The 16,170-nt window shown below is 37.5% G+C and overlaps 1 protein-coding gene across 1 annotated transcript in view; it reads right to left on the bottom strand.

The window, feature by feature from the left end:
- Positions 1-16,170, bottom strand: part of fmn2a (formin 2a) — a 38,243-nt gene that overhangs the window by 3,653 nt on the left and 18,420 nt on the right. Inside the window, exons 7-13 of the mRNA XM_082144089.1 lie at positions 12,787-12,848; positions 10,575-10,666; positions 10,342-10,471; positions 10,072-10,218; positions 7,710-7,769; positions 7,011-7,131; positions 3,403-3,495 (exon numbers count right to left, since the gene is read on the bottom strand). Coding sequence (XP_082000215.1) covers positions 3,403-3,495; positions 7,011-7,131; positions 7,710-7,769; positions 10,072-10,218; positions 10,342-10,471; positions 10,575-10,666; positions 12,787-12,848 — 705 coding nt within the window. The remainder of the gene's footprint in view (positions 1-3,402; positions 3,496-7,010; positions 7,132-7,709; positions 7,770-10,071; positions 10,219-10,341; positions 10,472-10,574; positions 10,667-12,786; positions 12,849-16,170) is intronic.

Genomic DNA, 16,170 nt, shown 5'->3' with positions numbered 1-16,170 from the left:
CAGTTTTTTCTTCCTCTCCTCCTTTCTGTAGTTAATTTCATGCTCTGAAAAATAAACAGTAGTGGTTGAAGCACTGGAGCCAGAGACTGTTACTCTCCTGGAGTTTCAAAATCATACAAATAGCAAAAAATAAGACCAGATCTTTTTTTCCCTGATCCCCGTTCTGTCTGTTTCACTAACTAGAGGCAGTATGGAGGGTCGAAGGGGGTCTTTCCGTGGTCATGTCACCCATCTAAGAGCTCAGCGAAGGAGACCCATGAGTCTCCAGATCAAAGGGGTAGAGATGAGAAGGGGGACGTTCAGCGAGGACCCCACCCTGCTACCCCTGCCGCCAGAGCACATGTGGGTTTTGTTACTAGGACCAATTTGAATACAAAGAAAGAGAGACAGCAACATATTTAGCATTTACTAAAGCCTGTATTGAAGCAGAGAATGAAAAATAGCAAGACAGTTATAGAGAGACGTTCCAGCTAACTCCAAGTTGGGTGATGGAAAAAAGAGGTTACGCCATGGCAATTGAAATGATTGGATCGCGAAAGACGAAAAGAGGCCAGTGAAACATTGACGAGAATAAAGTGCCGACAGAAACAGTCTTTAGGCCTACAGACAGATCAGGCAGGTTGACTCAGACACGCTTAGAGGAAATAAACAAGAGAACAGAAACCATATCAAATAGAGAAGGATCGAAGCCGGGATGGAGAATAGAGAAGGCAAATAAACAAGATGGAAACCATAATAAAACACAATCGCCAGCTCTTCTTCATCAGAGAAACAAAATACTGAAAGGGTTGAATCAGAGATTAACACGTCGGGGCGGAACGTGGATGAAATTAGTGAAAATAATGAAATGAAGGACTCTCGCTTTTCTTGTCACTAGCTTTACACAAATAATGCTGGTGTGATTGGGTCTAGGTTAGGTCAGATGTATTTCCCAGAATCCTTGTTGGCTCCCAGAGGCCGTCACAGAGCCTCAGTCACATTTATTTCTCAGCACCTCATCTGTCCTCTCACACAGGGTCACTGTACATCCATCCCAGCATTATTCACAAAACACTTTAATTGTTTCCCAGGGGGATGTCTGTAAAAGAACATTTGCATGCTCCTCTGTAATAAAACTAACGTATTCAGACAAGGGAGTCATGTCACTTTATTTATACTGGCAATGAAAAACAAAATATTGCAATGTCAGTATGCCCTACTGAACATTTTGTACATTTTAAAGACAAATTCATTAATCTGATGCACTTTGAGAGTTCAAAATTAAGAGCTCCAACCCATGTTCAGTCTGTGCATTTACTTGTAGGCTACCTGAACTTTAAAGGGGACTCTAGGGCTTGTGCGCTAGAGATGTGCAGACCAGCTCTAACGTCACCTGAATCCGCTGTTAAACATAAATCATCCAAATGCCAACTGCTATTCTCTGATTTAGATATCTGCACCTGATCAACACATTACAATTATTTGAATTCTCAGTGTTAAGGAAGATGATATGGCAACATATCACACTGAAGTATATCACATATGGCCTTCTTCCCATAACAATGAACTGCGTTACAATTACATTGTTGGAAAACACTCTCATCAGAATAATTCTGTTAAGCTTGTGTATATTTTTAGTTAAAGCTGTTAAGTTATAAAGCAATCTTATGTAGGGTTTTTCCTTTGTGTTTTATATGACCACTAGAAGGTGCTCTAGGCATGGTTTCCTTGATTGCTTTTCCATGAAGAGAAATACGTTGTTAAAAACTAAAGTAAAAGTGACGTTCGTTGCGTTTTACCGTGAAATGAGAGTTCCGAGTCTTTTAACAGAGCTGCCAAATCTCACGCATTCACCGTGTGACACACGCAATTGACACTTTTCACACGCTCTCACGCCACACATCCATTTTCTCACGCACAGAAAAATCGCGAAGCAAAGAGGACACGGACACCGACAGAGTAGACAGAGCAGGTTACTTATGATAGAAAAAAATCTCAGCTCTCAGATTCTGTCACTTTTATTACGAAATTCAAACAATAAATACACCGTTTTGGCGCTTGTAAATGTGACGCGACAGATCCCTAGCGGCACGTGAACCGATCATCTCTAGCTGATAGCAAATAAACACGAATGAACACTGAAAGATACAGTACAAGTTACCGAAATGTATATTCCTCATACATAATATCGACCAATCAATCAAACAAAGGGGTCAATAAAACAGCTGGAGAACAATTATGTCACATAACATTTAACTCAGGAAAGCCATTTGATGACCATAATAGGCTATTAGCATGTTAGTTGGCTAGAAAAAAAGAGCTATAGAGAGTATTTTGCTAAATATGTGTACTATATTACATATTTATTATATTTTTAACTTATATCATTAAATAAAGTTGTTAATATAATAAATAAAATTTAATTTGAGTTATTTTTAACCTTAAATAATACTGCCAGCTGATAGGGCTCTCTGTATGTTTACAGCATTAGGTGAGTTGTTTTCTTCTTGAGAAAAATGAATGCCTATCTTGTGTAGCCTACCTAATATTTATCCAAATGAGTCAATATTAAATCAAATCACAATAATTGAATTGAAATAATAAAAAAGCATAGCTTACCAGAAATTGTACCATGTTGTCACTAAACCTAATAAAATTCAGTTTAGTTGCTAAAATGTTTTGACAATCACAATACACTTATTGTGATGCAATATTATTTTTATTTTTTTACATTACATCTTTTTTCAGATTCATAAACTTAAGGATTTCAAGGACCCGTGGGAACCATGCCTTATTCTGCATGACCATATTCTACATCCCTTAATCCTACTCAATACCTAAACTTAACTACTTTACTAACTATTAATTAGCAGTAATTAGGAGTTTACTGAGGCAAAAGTCATAGTTAATAGTTAGTTAATAGTAAGAATTGGACCCTAAACTAAAGTGTGACCTTACCTGTTACTCTGAAGACTTTTGAGTGTGATCCTTTTAGAGATGAAATATCTTTCCACTTGAGTTTTCATAGGCCACATTCTCAATGTTTTTGACCCATTCAACATGACTATAAATATGATTAATAATTAGATTTGTATTAAAAAAATTTTTTTTTAAATTAAGAAATCTATTGCTACTATTGTACAGTAAATTAAAACAAATTTTTTATCAAATATTTGTATTTTATAGTACAACTGTTAAACTACAATACAAATATATACGTCCTAATATATATATATATATATATATATATATATATATATATATATATATATAGCAAGCCAATTCACAGTAAATGAACCAAACTGCTTTGAGACACTGAAAACCGTATCATGAACTGCCTTTGGAATGCACTACTTTGGTTTCTTGTTTAAATCTGTGAGATGCTAAAAGAATAAATCTTGAGATTTCCGATGTATTTTTTACCTCTAGTGAGAAATTCTTCCATTTTGTCCTTAAAGGGCTGCAGGTGCTCCTCAGACGAGACATTACACACCTTTTCTGTTTCTGCTGAACAGGCTGTAAAATAAAGTAGAGCAGGAAGACAGATGTGAGAAAGAAACAAACAAAACCAATCATGGAACTGAAGAACAGCTTATTTTAAACATTGAAAACATCTTATGTTAGGCTACACAACTACGAGCCACTTAACTCTCATAAAACACATTTTAGGATTGCACTGATGACCTCAAGTCTTTGTATACAAACTGTTATATACAGTAGTCAACCTTGTTAAAAAAATTTAAAAAAAAACAAAAAAAAAACACATACCCAGCTAACAGGGAACGTTCTCAGAACTTTGGCTAACATTCTGGAAAGTTTCTCTTAAAGTTATAAACAAATTTTCTTCCAGAAAGTTCGTTCAAAGTTACATGGTCTTAAATTAAGTTCTCAAACCGTTACCATAACATTATTTATACATTGTTCATGGAACGTTTTAGTTGGACATTCGTTTAACTTTTTTTTTCTGTTACTACTTGTTTCAGTAACAGTAAAAAGTAACATTCCCAAAATTTCTGCAAAATGATTAAATGTAATGTTCCCTTAATGTTTGCAAAACCAAGAAAAAATTTAGTTGGAAAAGATTGATTGAATTTTTTTTACATTTACAGAACATTCAGAAATAAAGTTTTCATAGCTTAATGGGAACCTTAGTAAAACGTTCTTTGGCAGTGAGCACAGCAATGGCCTCAACATATGGCCAAAATACTCTGGACAACTCTTCACCGATTAAACTGCTAAGACCAGCAACAAACTATCATTTAGAGCAGCTACCATTGACTTTTATTAGCAGGAAGCTTGTTACATTCAATCCTTCTGCTTCGTCTTCCTGCACTTCACAGATGTATCAGTATAATGAAAAATTAGCTATTTGTGACCTGTGCTAACAGATGCTAATGAATCCCATTTCATGAACCTTTCCTTCGCTTCAGTTCGCTGTACACCTAGAGTCTTACAACAGCCCGAACGGCTTCACCGTGTCACACTCTATCACTACATTCGGTGATGGATCACAGCCTTGCATGCCAATCAGCGCAATGCAAACACACACATGCTAATGTCCCAGCCAGCTGGATCATGGGCTTTGTGAAAGCGAAGACCTGCCGGGCTGCCTGCATAACTCTGTGCCCCTTCCAGCTGTCAGTGTCACATCTGCTTTAGCGCTTAGCTTAGCTTGCTAATGTAGTGATGATCCATTTATTGTATGAACCTGGTGTAAGAGAGAAGCCATGCTTATTGGGCCACGGGGAGATTTCAGGGACGTGAACTGTTAAGGATTCAGAGAAGCACAGAACATTGCCAGAGGAGAAATATTTGCCTGCGTTAAACAAATGTAGGCTTGATCTGTTCAGCAGGTGTACGCCAAAACCATTTAGCTAAGCATACAAGCTCTGGAAAAGTACATTTACAATTTATCAACCACATGTATAGTGGGCCTAACTAATAAGCTTTTGAAAGATTAACAATGCAAATCGCTGACTAGGGATTCGAGCTAAGGCACGCAAAAATATGGCTAACAGCAGGGGCGAAGTTAATAGGATGTATAGCAATGCATCAAACCGACCATCCTTCAATCGAAATTTCCATGAGCCAAAAGCAAATCCATCTGATATGTTTGAATGGCTCAAGTGCAACTCAAAATGCTCGGACGTTATTATTTGTGTGGTAGACAATCTCACTCCGGATTAATTATTGACTGTAAATGTGTTTCTGATGTAGGGCAGTGTTCTATTTTTACCACATCAACATCCACCAGTGTTTTTCAAGCCAACAAGCCAAACATGCCAACAGTGGAATGTGAGTATTTCCACATCTGTGTGTGTGTGTGTGTGTGTGTTTTTGGGTTGGCAATGAAAATGTTTGCAGGGATTTAAACTCAGCTTTGAGCATGTAATCGGATTCTTACACCTCATTCACACTCCGTCGTGCACTTAAGCTGGGTCGCACAACCTTTGACTTGCGGCGCAAAGCTGAACCAATATCACTAACCTCCTGAAGACCCTGGTAAATTGCTTTACTGGTCAGGGAGCAAAGCAGACGGTTCTTAAGAGGCCGTTTAAGCCCTCTACCTGCCCTCTAGTTTCTTTTCAAAAGCACCAGAACATATGGCATTTCCTAAAAATAGGGTACAAAAGAGGGTCTCAAATGTATTTATACATTTACTGAATATATGCGTTAATTTATTTATTTGTTTATTTAAACAAATATCTTGATCAAAATCTTGAGCTGATTTATATTGTAATCACTAACTTTTCATTTCTGTTACCAGAATGTCTAAATGTTATATAAAACTCAAACTATCAAATGCATTTAACACATCCTCACAGAATTATTATTAAAAAAATTTAAAAAATTGAACTGCAGTGTATACATATAGGGACAGTTCACCTGCAGAAACCTGGAGTTAAGTGCTTTAGGGCTGTAAGAACAGGGAATACCCCTAGGAAAAGTGCTGAAAATGACCCCTCTCTCATTTATTTACTTTAAAGGGATACTTTAGCATTAAGCTTTGTATCAGTAGAAAACCTGTAGTATTTTCGAATGACCGTGCTTCCCTCCCTCATGTCTCCCTGAGACGAGAGATTTCTTGTTTTTTGTCTGGAAAAAGACTCTGGAGACGAAGGTTTTTTGTCTGGAAAAAAAACTCAGATGACGCAAAAATCGTCATTTTGCATCATCGGAGGCTTTTTTGGCCAGAGGCTAGAGCAGGGATGGGCAACTTCGGTCCTGGAGGGCCACTGTCCTACAGAGTTTAGCTTCAACCCTAATCAAACACACCTGAACAAGCTAATCAAGGTCCTCAGGATTACTAGAAAATTACAGGCAGGTGATTTTTTCAGGGTTGGAGCTAAACTCTGTAGGACAGTGGCCCTCCAGGACCGAAGTTGCCCATCCCTGGGCTAGAGACTACAGCCAATAGTAGGAGCTAGTTCTGCATGTTTTCAACCCGCCCATAGGGGGTGGGATTTCACGATAAAACTGTCTTTTCAGTCTCGAGTCAACTAGTAGCTTAGATGTATCATTTCTTCCTGCCCCCTGTAACCGGTGGGCGTGGCTTGGGAGTGGCCTCGTAGGGCAGCGAAGCAAGTGCATTCTGGGAGTTGTTGTCTTTCATCCACATGAGCCAAAAATACATTTTCTGGCTTTTCTCAGTCTAGAAGGCACCAACTTCTAAAATAATTTCACATTTCTACTACATAAATTACCCAATTTAAATACACATTCATCTTTCAAGCGGTGAAGCATCCCTTTAACAAACCACATTTGCAGTATTGATCATTGTGGCAGCCAGCTGGGGGTTCAATAAAAACAGCCATTTGAAAATCAATGAGCCTTCTAAAGGAGAACACGGGTCACTGGAGCTGATGTATACAAACTAAACATGTCTGTATGTTTTTGTATATGCACACTTGTATGTGAGTTCTTGTTTGTCTGTATGTCCATGTGTTGTGTATGTGATCGCATGTATATGCATGGAAGTGTGTGTAAACGTGTGTATTCATTTATTTACTTTGTGCGTGTCCACATCTCACCATTCAGATCTTTCCGTAGCTTACGGAGGTCACGTTGAAAATCCTCAAACTTCATCTGCGACGCCTGAAACAGATCCTGAGGCTCTGGAAGTGGGTACACGCATGTTTCTTTACCTGCATCCTAACACACAAACAATGGAAAAAAAAGCCCAATCATACAGATGTTGTGTTTATGAGATCATATCTGTACCGTTGGTTGATATGAAAAATAATTGAATGTGAATTCTGTTCAAACAGTTTGGTGTGTAAAGATCATTTTGATTCCAAAAACAATGAAAACATCAAACACAACAAATCAATCTCAATAGCGCTCCGTCTGTCAGAGATCAGAGCCGCTCGCATGACATGCACACATATGCGTTCTCCTTGTTATTTGCCTGAGCGCTAGAAGCACTTCAACAACCTGTGGATCATATTTTGTCAATTTGGACATGGCCTTGTAATTACAACATCTGGACTGACTGCTGACGGTATTTACAATACAGCCCTTTTAATCTGCGTCCAAAAAGGGCATCAAGCAATCAAAGGGCTCTGTTCATTCAGAGTGGCCGTTTGTCTATATGGTGAAGGGAAAGAAAGGCAAATCAAAGTGATGAAACTAAAAACAAAGCCACATTTTTGTCTAACATGAAGGGTGATTCTAAGGGACCTGGGGGTCTGTTAGTCGAGCCAATGAAACAAACAGCTGGCCAAACCTACCTCATCAAAATGTCGCAGATAGTAAGCAACTATGTAGGACAAGAGGCTCTGAGAATTATCCTGATGGAGTGAGAGAAGGAGAAGAGAGATGGAAATAAACACAGGAGAATAATCATTTTTCATGTTTTGGGATTGTATACACTCGTTTAGCTCAAAGCGGTTGTGAAGAAGAGGCCAGACCTGGTGGCCTGCAAAGGCGCTCGCTCACGTGCACATGTGTGCAGACACACAGAACACATGCGATGTGGATATAGGCTACTGCAGTACTTGACACGACTGTATAGACTGCTCATTGTGAGTGATACTGTCAAAAAGGTCTGTTTATGACCTAGTCAGTGGGGTCAGGAGACCACCAAACTACACTATGGGAATTTCCATGCATGTTCATACTAGGGTTTATGCTGGTCTTGCTGGTGGATCTGCACAGCCATGATGTTGACCAGCAAAATTGTAACTTAAAGGGATAGTTCACCTAAGATTAAAATTCCTTCATCATTGACTCATCCTCATTTCCTTGAAACCTGTATGACTAACTTACTTTTATATAGTGGTGGCCAAAATTATTAGAACACCTGATAGATCTGAAAATATTGACCTTTTTTTGCCTCCAAAACATGATTTCATTTCATAATGTTCATGAAACATGAAAATGTTTGCTTTGAGCACAACAAATATCCGATGAAGTGAGTTGTACTGTTTTTATCCACTTTTAACTTTAATATTTGGTACAGTATGTCCACCTTTTGCAGCAATTACAGAAGCACATCTCTCTTGCAAAGTGTCAATATATTTCCTGAGAACTTTAACACTAATGTTATCCCATGCTTTCTGCAACTGAAGCCAAAGGCTATCCTTTGAATGTACAATAGATCTGTCCAGTTTATTCTCCAACTCGCCCCAAATTTGCTCGATGGGGTTGAGGTCCGGACTTTGACGGTGCCAGTCCATCATTTGTAATGTTCCAGCAGATTATTTCTGTCGCAGGTAGTTCCGGCAGTAGTTAGAAGAATGTTTAGGGTCATTGTCTTCTTGAAAAATAACAACTGAAACCTCTTAAATATGCCAAGTGTTCTACTAATTTTGGCCACCACTGTATATATAATATATTATAGTATATATATATATATATATATATATTAGGGCTGGGAATCGATTAAAAAAAATTAACTAATTAATTGCACAATTTCTGTAATTAATTGCAATTAATTGCGCTTCCCCCAAGCTTGTAATCATCAATATTTAAACTTAGAATCACCTAATTAAACAACACAGGAAAAAAAGGGAACAGAAAATAGCCCTATATTAAAATATTAAACATCAATATCAATATATTATTCTTTTTCAATAATCAATCAACATAATTTAACAGATTATTATTATTATTATTATTTTATTAATTATTAAAACAAAATATAGTCCTACAAAGCTATTATTACCAGAGCATGTGATCAGAGCAGGTCATTTTACCATTGTTGCCCAGCATGGCTATACCAGCTCAGCAAACAGAAGTCAACAGAGAAATTTCACGTTACTTGAGTGGAATTTACTTTTCCAGTGCTTAGTACATGATTGAAGCCTTTGGGCCGTTAACGACAGAGCCGCCGACACACACACACACACACACACACACACACACACACGGAACGGAGAGCTCGCCGCTGCTGGGCCATTAACTACAGAGCGAGCCGACACACACACACACACACGCACACGCACGCGCGCGGAGCACAGAGCGCGCCGACCGACCGACACACACACACACACACACACACACACACACACACACACACACACACACACACACACACACACACACACACACACACACACACACACTCACGCGCGCGTGCGCGCGGAGCACAGAGCGCGACGCACATACCGAGCGGAAAAGACCCGCTCATGAAAGCTGCCCGAGAATGAAACCTGACCGCCGAACATGGAGGGGCGGGACGGCATATTTCGGCCTTTTTAATAGCAGACGCAACAGGAAATCATTAAAACGAGGCAAAAAAAAAAGTGCTGCGTCAATTGCGTTATTTTTTTTAACGCGTTAAACATTTCAAATTAATCGCAAAGATTAACGCGTTAATTCCCCCAGCCCTAATATATATATATATATATATTAAAAAAAAAAAAATTTATTTTTATTTTTTTTCATACAATGAAAGTCAATGGGATCCAATGTTAAGACCCTATTGATTTTCATTGTTTGGGCAAAAACAGACAGAAACATTCTTCTTTTGTGTACCACAGAAGCAAGTCATACACATGTTTGGAATGACATCAGGGTGAGTAAGTGATGAAAGTATTTGGGGGTGACCTGTCTATTTACACTGGTGACAGTGATCTCATATTTACTCACACTGCTCTTGACATCTTTTAACTTGGGCAGGATGTCAAGGGTAAATCCGTCTGCCTGTCCTCTGCTTCGGTTGCCCCCGTTCATAATGTTCCCGAATGCTAGAACCAAACCTAGAACTTGCAGGACGGCTTGACCTGACTGTAGAGCCTGTAAACCGAGAAGAGAAAGATGATGAAGCACATGTGTTTTCTTCACTGCTTTCTATCTGACCTTTCAACTTGAAATATATGTAAGTGCAATCTGACTAGTGTGCTTCAAGTTCTTTCTCACCGTACAGACTCTTAGCAGTGTTTCTAGTTTACGCTGAACTGATGTAACACACTCCGTGAAGCTGGACTGGAAGAGAATACAGAAAACCCTCTCTGAGAACTGAGGAACCTCTGACAACTGTAGCAGAAACCTGACAGTGACAGACAAACACAAAGCGACAGGGAGGCAAATTAATGACTAAGGAATGAATAAGGAGAATAAGTGGATGGATGGATGGATGGATGGATACATACTGTTCAGGCTTGTCCAGTGGTTTTGAATTTTCTTTGTTTTTTGAAGACTTGATATGTTTCTCAATCTGATCCATCTCTTCTTTTTGAGCTCTCTGTGAGGTTGACAAAAGAATAGAATGAAGGTACACTGAGAGAGGGAAAATGTGATTATTAAAATGGGAAAATACATTTATATACTTGTAATCGAACATTTCATAATAATAGTGATATAAACTGTAATGCGGGAAAATGATCTCTGCTGTGTGTTGTTTTGTGACCTTTGATTAAGAACACAACATACAAAGAGTGATCCACACTTCAGACTGTGCTTGAGTCAGATAGTGAAAAAGAGAATAGAAAGAAAAAGCAGGAGAGAGGAAAGTGGGGATATACTGTGTGTGTGTGTGTGTGTGTGTGTGTGTGTGTGTGTGTGTGTGTGTGTGTGTGTGTGTGTGTGTGTGAGGGGGTGTTCTGTGGTTTTGGTTGAAGGAGTCAGAGACAGCGTGGAGTCTCGCACACTAAAGAGAAACAACCTCAACATTTAAACTCAGCAACACTGCCTCAAGCTACAGCGGGAACGGGTGGGTGGGTTGGAGGAAAAACAGAGTGATGGAAGGAAAGATAGTTTTCAGCAGAAAGTTACTACACATATACACAATTCTACACAAACACATAACTTCATATTATTATTTGTCAATGCTACACTATGAGACTTTTGGCCCTCTAGTGGTTAAAAATAAAAGCGCATGTGTCTTGTGGAAGAACATTGTTTTGGTCGTGCTTCGGCTCTGCGTGGATGCACATGTTAGTGCCACTGGTGTACACATGAATACAGGACATCATATCAGAGCAGATTTGTACAACCAGTGATTCCACGGAGGCTTGCCATTTTTAGCTTCACATTACACACAGCCGGAACTACTTTACGCTCTGTTCGGATGTTACGTGACACGCACGGGTAAATGACAATTGTGCAATTTCCCACAAAATCCATCCCAACATTATTATAGGTTTATCAAAGTGTAGTTGGGTAAAGTAAATACATGGTTTGGAAGATTCTTTCTTTTTTTTTTTTAAATAAAGATATTATTAGATATTTATAAAATTTGATTATAAAATAGATTTAAAAAAAAAATCAAATTAAGTTACATAGTATATAGCCTTCTTACAACTAACTTTTGAAAGAGAGTGTAATTAGTCCAGTAATCTCTTAAAGACATAATTAGTAGCTAGCAATTAATAAAATTTTTTAGAGTAACTTAACCAACACTGCAAACTAATCTGCGAATCACATGTATGTGCCGAAATATTAGTAAGATACGTATGATGCAATGACATATGAATGAAAGCCATATTCCCAAAATGATACACAGAGCAAAACAGCAAGAATAGCGCCAAGATATCATCAGACTTGTGTGAGAAATGTTATGGTGTCATGATGTGTGGCTACGACTCCCGTCGCCCGGTCTTTATCTCGTTAGAATGAAGTGCAGCTCACACTCACACACACTCACACACACTCACACACAGAAAACATGTAAAGGACCTCTTGTGTTGACAGCAAGATTTATGACCGTTGCTGCAATACACATGGCGAATCATGGAGTGCAAACTCATCAGCGCCCCACACACACTTAAAGAATTAAAGAAAATCAGTATTTGGTAGCAGCCAATCATCTAAGAGCGATTCATGGATCTTCCAAGAAAGAGGTTTGATTTATGCCGCCACGTCAAACTGACGTAATTGCAACTGCCAAAAAGTTACATAAGCTGCAATTCTTTTGCTCAATCTTTTTTTCCTGAGTTTTTCAACTGTCCTTTTTTTATTCTTGCGAGGGAAAACCTCATCCTCTCCATTTGTCTTCCTGTTGTCAGTTCCATGTCTGCATGTCTGTCTCTAAACAGTCGTCTTGTTTCCTCTCTCTCTCTTTCCCTCAGACAGTGACACGCACCCTGGCTCCATGGTAAACCTTACTCATTCCAGCGGTGTTTGTGGCCTGCATGTTTGTTTTGGTATTTAACACACATTTCCGCAGCTCTCTTTTGGAGTGGACCGCGTCAAGGCAGAGCTCCAAGATCTCAGGGTATATCCTGTCCAGTTCTGAGAGGTTTAAGAGTTTAATGATATGATATGATAAATGATCACTTATGGAATTCATACTTCATAAGGATCGCCAGGATTCATCACATCTGCTTATCTGGACTGTCACGTCCTGTCATGTTGTGGGCTTACGTTTTCATACAGCGCCTGGAGCGTCTCCAGATCCACCACTGTGCAGTCCATGTTCAAGATGGCTGTCAAAGAGAGAAAGAGAGATGAAAAATGAGAGAATCCATTAATGACAGACCAATCAAGAATACAGATCTATTCAAATGATTTTTCAGACAGAGGAACACTATGAGGAATACTGATCGACAACTGTCTGGGAATTGAAAATAATTTATATATTATTTATAATTTATAAACTAAAATACCAAAACACTTTTTTTCTTTTTTCTTTGAGTAATATCAAAATCAAAGTAATTCATATAAAAAAATCCATGACCATAATATGTCCATAAATCAAAACAATAAGTTCCACAATTAAAAAAATAAATAAAATTAATTTAATATCTAAAATATAAAACCAATATATTAATTTACTTAATAATTTAATATAATTATTTTTATCATTTAATTATTTTTATTTTACATTAATACATTTTCTTGAAATAAATGAATACTTTTATTTAGCAAGGATGGATTAAATTTATGAAAAGTGACAGTGAAGACATTTTTAATGTTACAAAAGATTTACATGTCAAATAAATGCTGTTCTTTCGAAATGTCTATTTATTAAATAGTCACGGTCTCTACAAAAATCTTAAGCAGCACAACTGTTTTCAACATTGATAATAATAAATGCTTATTGAGCACCAAATCAGACATTAGAATGATTTCTGAAGGATCATGTCTAAAGACTGGAGGAATGATACTGAAAATTCAGCTTTACCACCACAGGAATAAATTACATTGTAATAACTTTTTTTAAATAATATTTCACTATTGCTGTATTGTGTTTTTACTGTAAGTTTGATTAAATAAATTCAGCCTTAGTAAGCATAAGAGACTTCTTTCATTAGCATTAAAAAATCGTACCAAACCCAAACTATACAGTTCGGCACGGTCGATTATATGATTTAACAACCAAAATGTGTTTACTCAGCATCAAACATTTATTTTCCAGAGTTCTTTTTACATAATAAAAGCATTTGAATCTCTAGCAGGGCTGTTATTGAGCTGGCTTGACTGAACACTTTTTTTCTGTGCTAAATAGAGATGTTATGGGCTAACTTTTGTGTGTTCAGTCATTTGGGGAATTGAGAAATTGATCATTGGCGCGTTCCAGAAACCACACAAGAAAAAATAACAAAAACATCCATATCTGGCCAATGCTCAGATGTATAAAATGGAGACAGACAGCAAAAGCATTCCTCCTGTTATGGGAGAAAGATATCAAAGAGAACAACTGCAGCCTTAGAAGAGATTGGAAGAGGGAACACATGAAAGAGGGAGAGAGACAAGAAAAGAGAGTGAAAAAAGTATGCTCAATCCATGACTCAGTAGTTTAACCTGTCATCAACCTGACAACACCAACTCCCACCAGATCTACACCCCAATCGCCACATACACAAACAACAACAGCGTAATCCCCACACCCCCACAACAAAGTCTCCAAACAAAGAATTTGTCTCTTGAAGTCCAGGGATGTGGTCTGTGCTTCCCCAAAACACTGATGCAGTAGTTTAGTGTGGTGGTCTTGATTTAAAATCTGAGGAAGAAATGGTTATGAAAGCTTTCTAAATTTAATAGCTGAAAAAAAGAAAGAAAAAGTGATCAGTTATAAAAGTGTGTTTATAGTTATTATTATTTTGTAATATAATAAATATATGAAATAGCGTGAGTCACTGAAGAAACAAACAAATCATACGGAGGCATGACACAAATAACAATACAAATAATACAATTATTATAACTAAAATTATTATTATTATTATAGAACAGAGATTTATGCTAAAGTAAGACGTGTTTAGCATGTGTTTATCAATATTAAATAAGACTTTTAATTGAAATTGTAGTACTTATACTGTTGTTATTATATACATAAAAATAAATGAAATATTTTATGCTGTAGAACAAGTGAGTGTGAGTCACTGAAAAAAACTAATCATAGGGGGTCAGCATCTCTGCTATATAAATTGTGCTAAATTAAGACGTGCTTAGCATTTGTTTGTCAATATTAATATAAATTTAAATATTATACTATTATAATTAAATGTAATATAATTTAATAAATATATAAAATAGTATGCACTGCAGATCAAGTAAGTATGATATACAAATCGTCTGGAGGGGGTTGGTGTCACACATAATAATAATATTAATAATAATAATAATATCTTGGCCCATTTACTTTAATTAGGATATAACCAGAAAGGCTCCGTGGAAATTGTAGTAGGAGTATCTGTGAAACAATTCTCACATTTCTAAACTATAAACGCAATTATACGTTTTACACCACAATGACTATAATCACCTGAAATTCGTGCACTTTTACTGTTACACAGCTCATCACTTAGCTGAAGTTCTTATACAAATAACACCTATTACATGAGGAATCCCCCTGGAGCAACCTTGGATTAAATGCCTTGTTTAAGTGAACAATGCTAGCTCAGGTTTATACCTCTAGATATGTTACTCTACATTTCTGTTCTTGTTACACATTTCATAAGCAGTTTCTTAGTACTTAACAGGTTTACAAAATTCAGTTTGTGCCAAACGTCCATAATTACTATCTTCCAAACGTCGAGCGAATGCCACCATGTTTGCAATTCTTCAGCTGTACAGACACATACCACCTTCTCTCTCTAAACACCACTAACTATAAAACAGTACAATGTTTGGCTAACAAAGAGAAGAGAAGGATTTTATATAAGGACATGATCATACACATATGTTTCCTTGTTGCTTTCTTTGTGATCGCTGCCATGATTCAGAATGTTTCCACAAAACAATGTCCTGTGACATAGCTTAGAAGACCCAAACAGACGGCACTGCAGAACAAGTGTGTGAGTCACTAAAGAAACATAACAAACAAAAGGTCCGGAGGGGGTCGGCGTCACACGTTGAGGAATCCAATCTCACATACGCATAAACACCGAGCTGACTTGTGAAACTCTGAGACTGTTATGAGTAGAAATCAAAGGCTTGTCACCAAGTGTGTTGGTGCAAGAGCAGCCTGTGTTCTAGTCAGGCATGCAGGAGTGTTTTTCAGCTTGTGAAGGGCTCAAACATGAGATCTTATGAAAACCAGCTGAGGGAAACAAGAAAGTTGACACAAAGGGAGCGATTCAGTGGAAATCCACAGAGGAGTTGCACCAGATTAGGTTTAGGTTCCCTAACAAGTCGTAATCTTGAGAAGAGTTTTTTTTTTTTTTTATGTTGTTTGATGGCTGATAATTGAATAATGAAAGAAAAGAGAGACAGACGGGTAACATTTCTACTGACTGTAAAAAAATGCCTCATAACTTTGCATGAACCTTTAAACTCTGCAATTAAACCAACTCACGACATTCT

This window comes from Leuciscus leuciscus, assembly GCF_965113295.1.
Source record: "Leuciscus leuciscus genome assembly, chromosome: 17".
NCBI classification, from domain to species: domain Eukaryota; kingdom Metazoa; phylum Chordata; class Actinopteri; order Cypriniformes; family Leuciscidae; genus Leuciscus; species Leuciscus leuciscus.
This window is presented reverse-complemented; position numbering and strand designations above follow the sequence as displayed.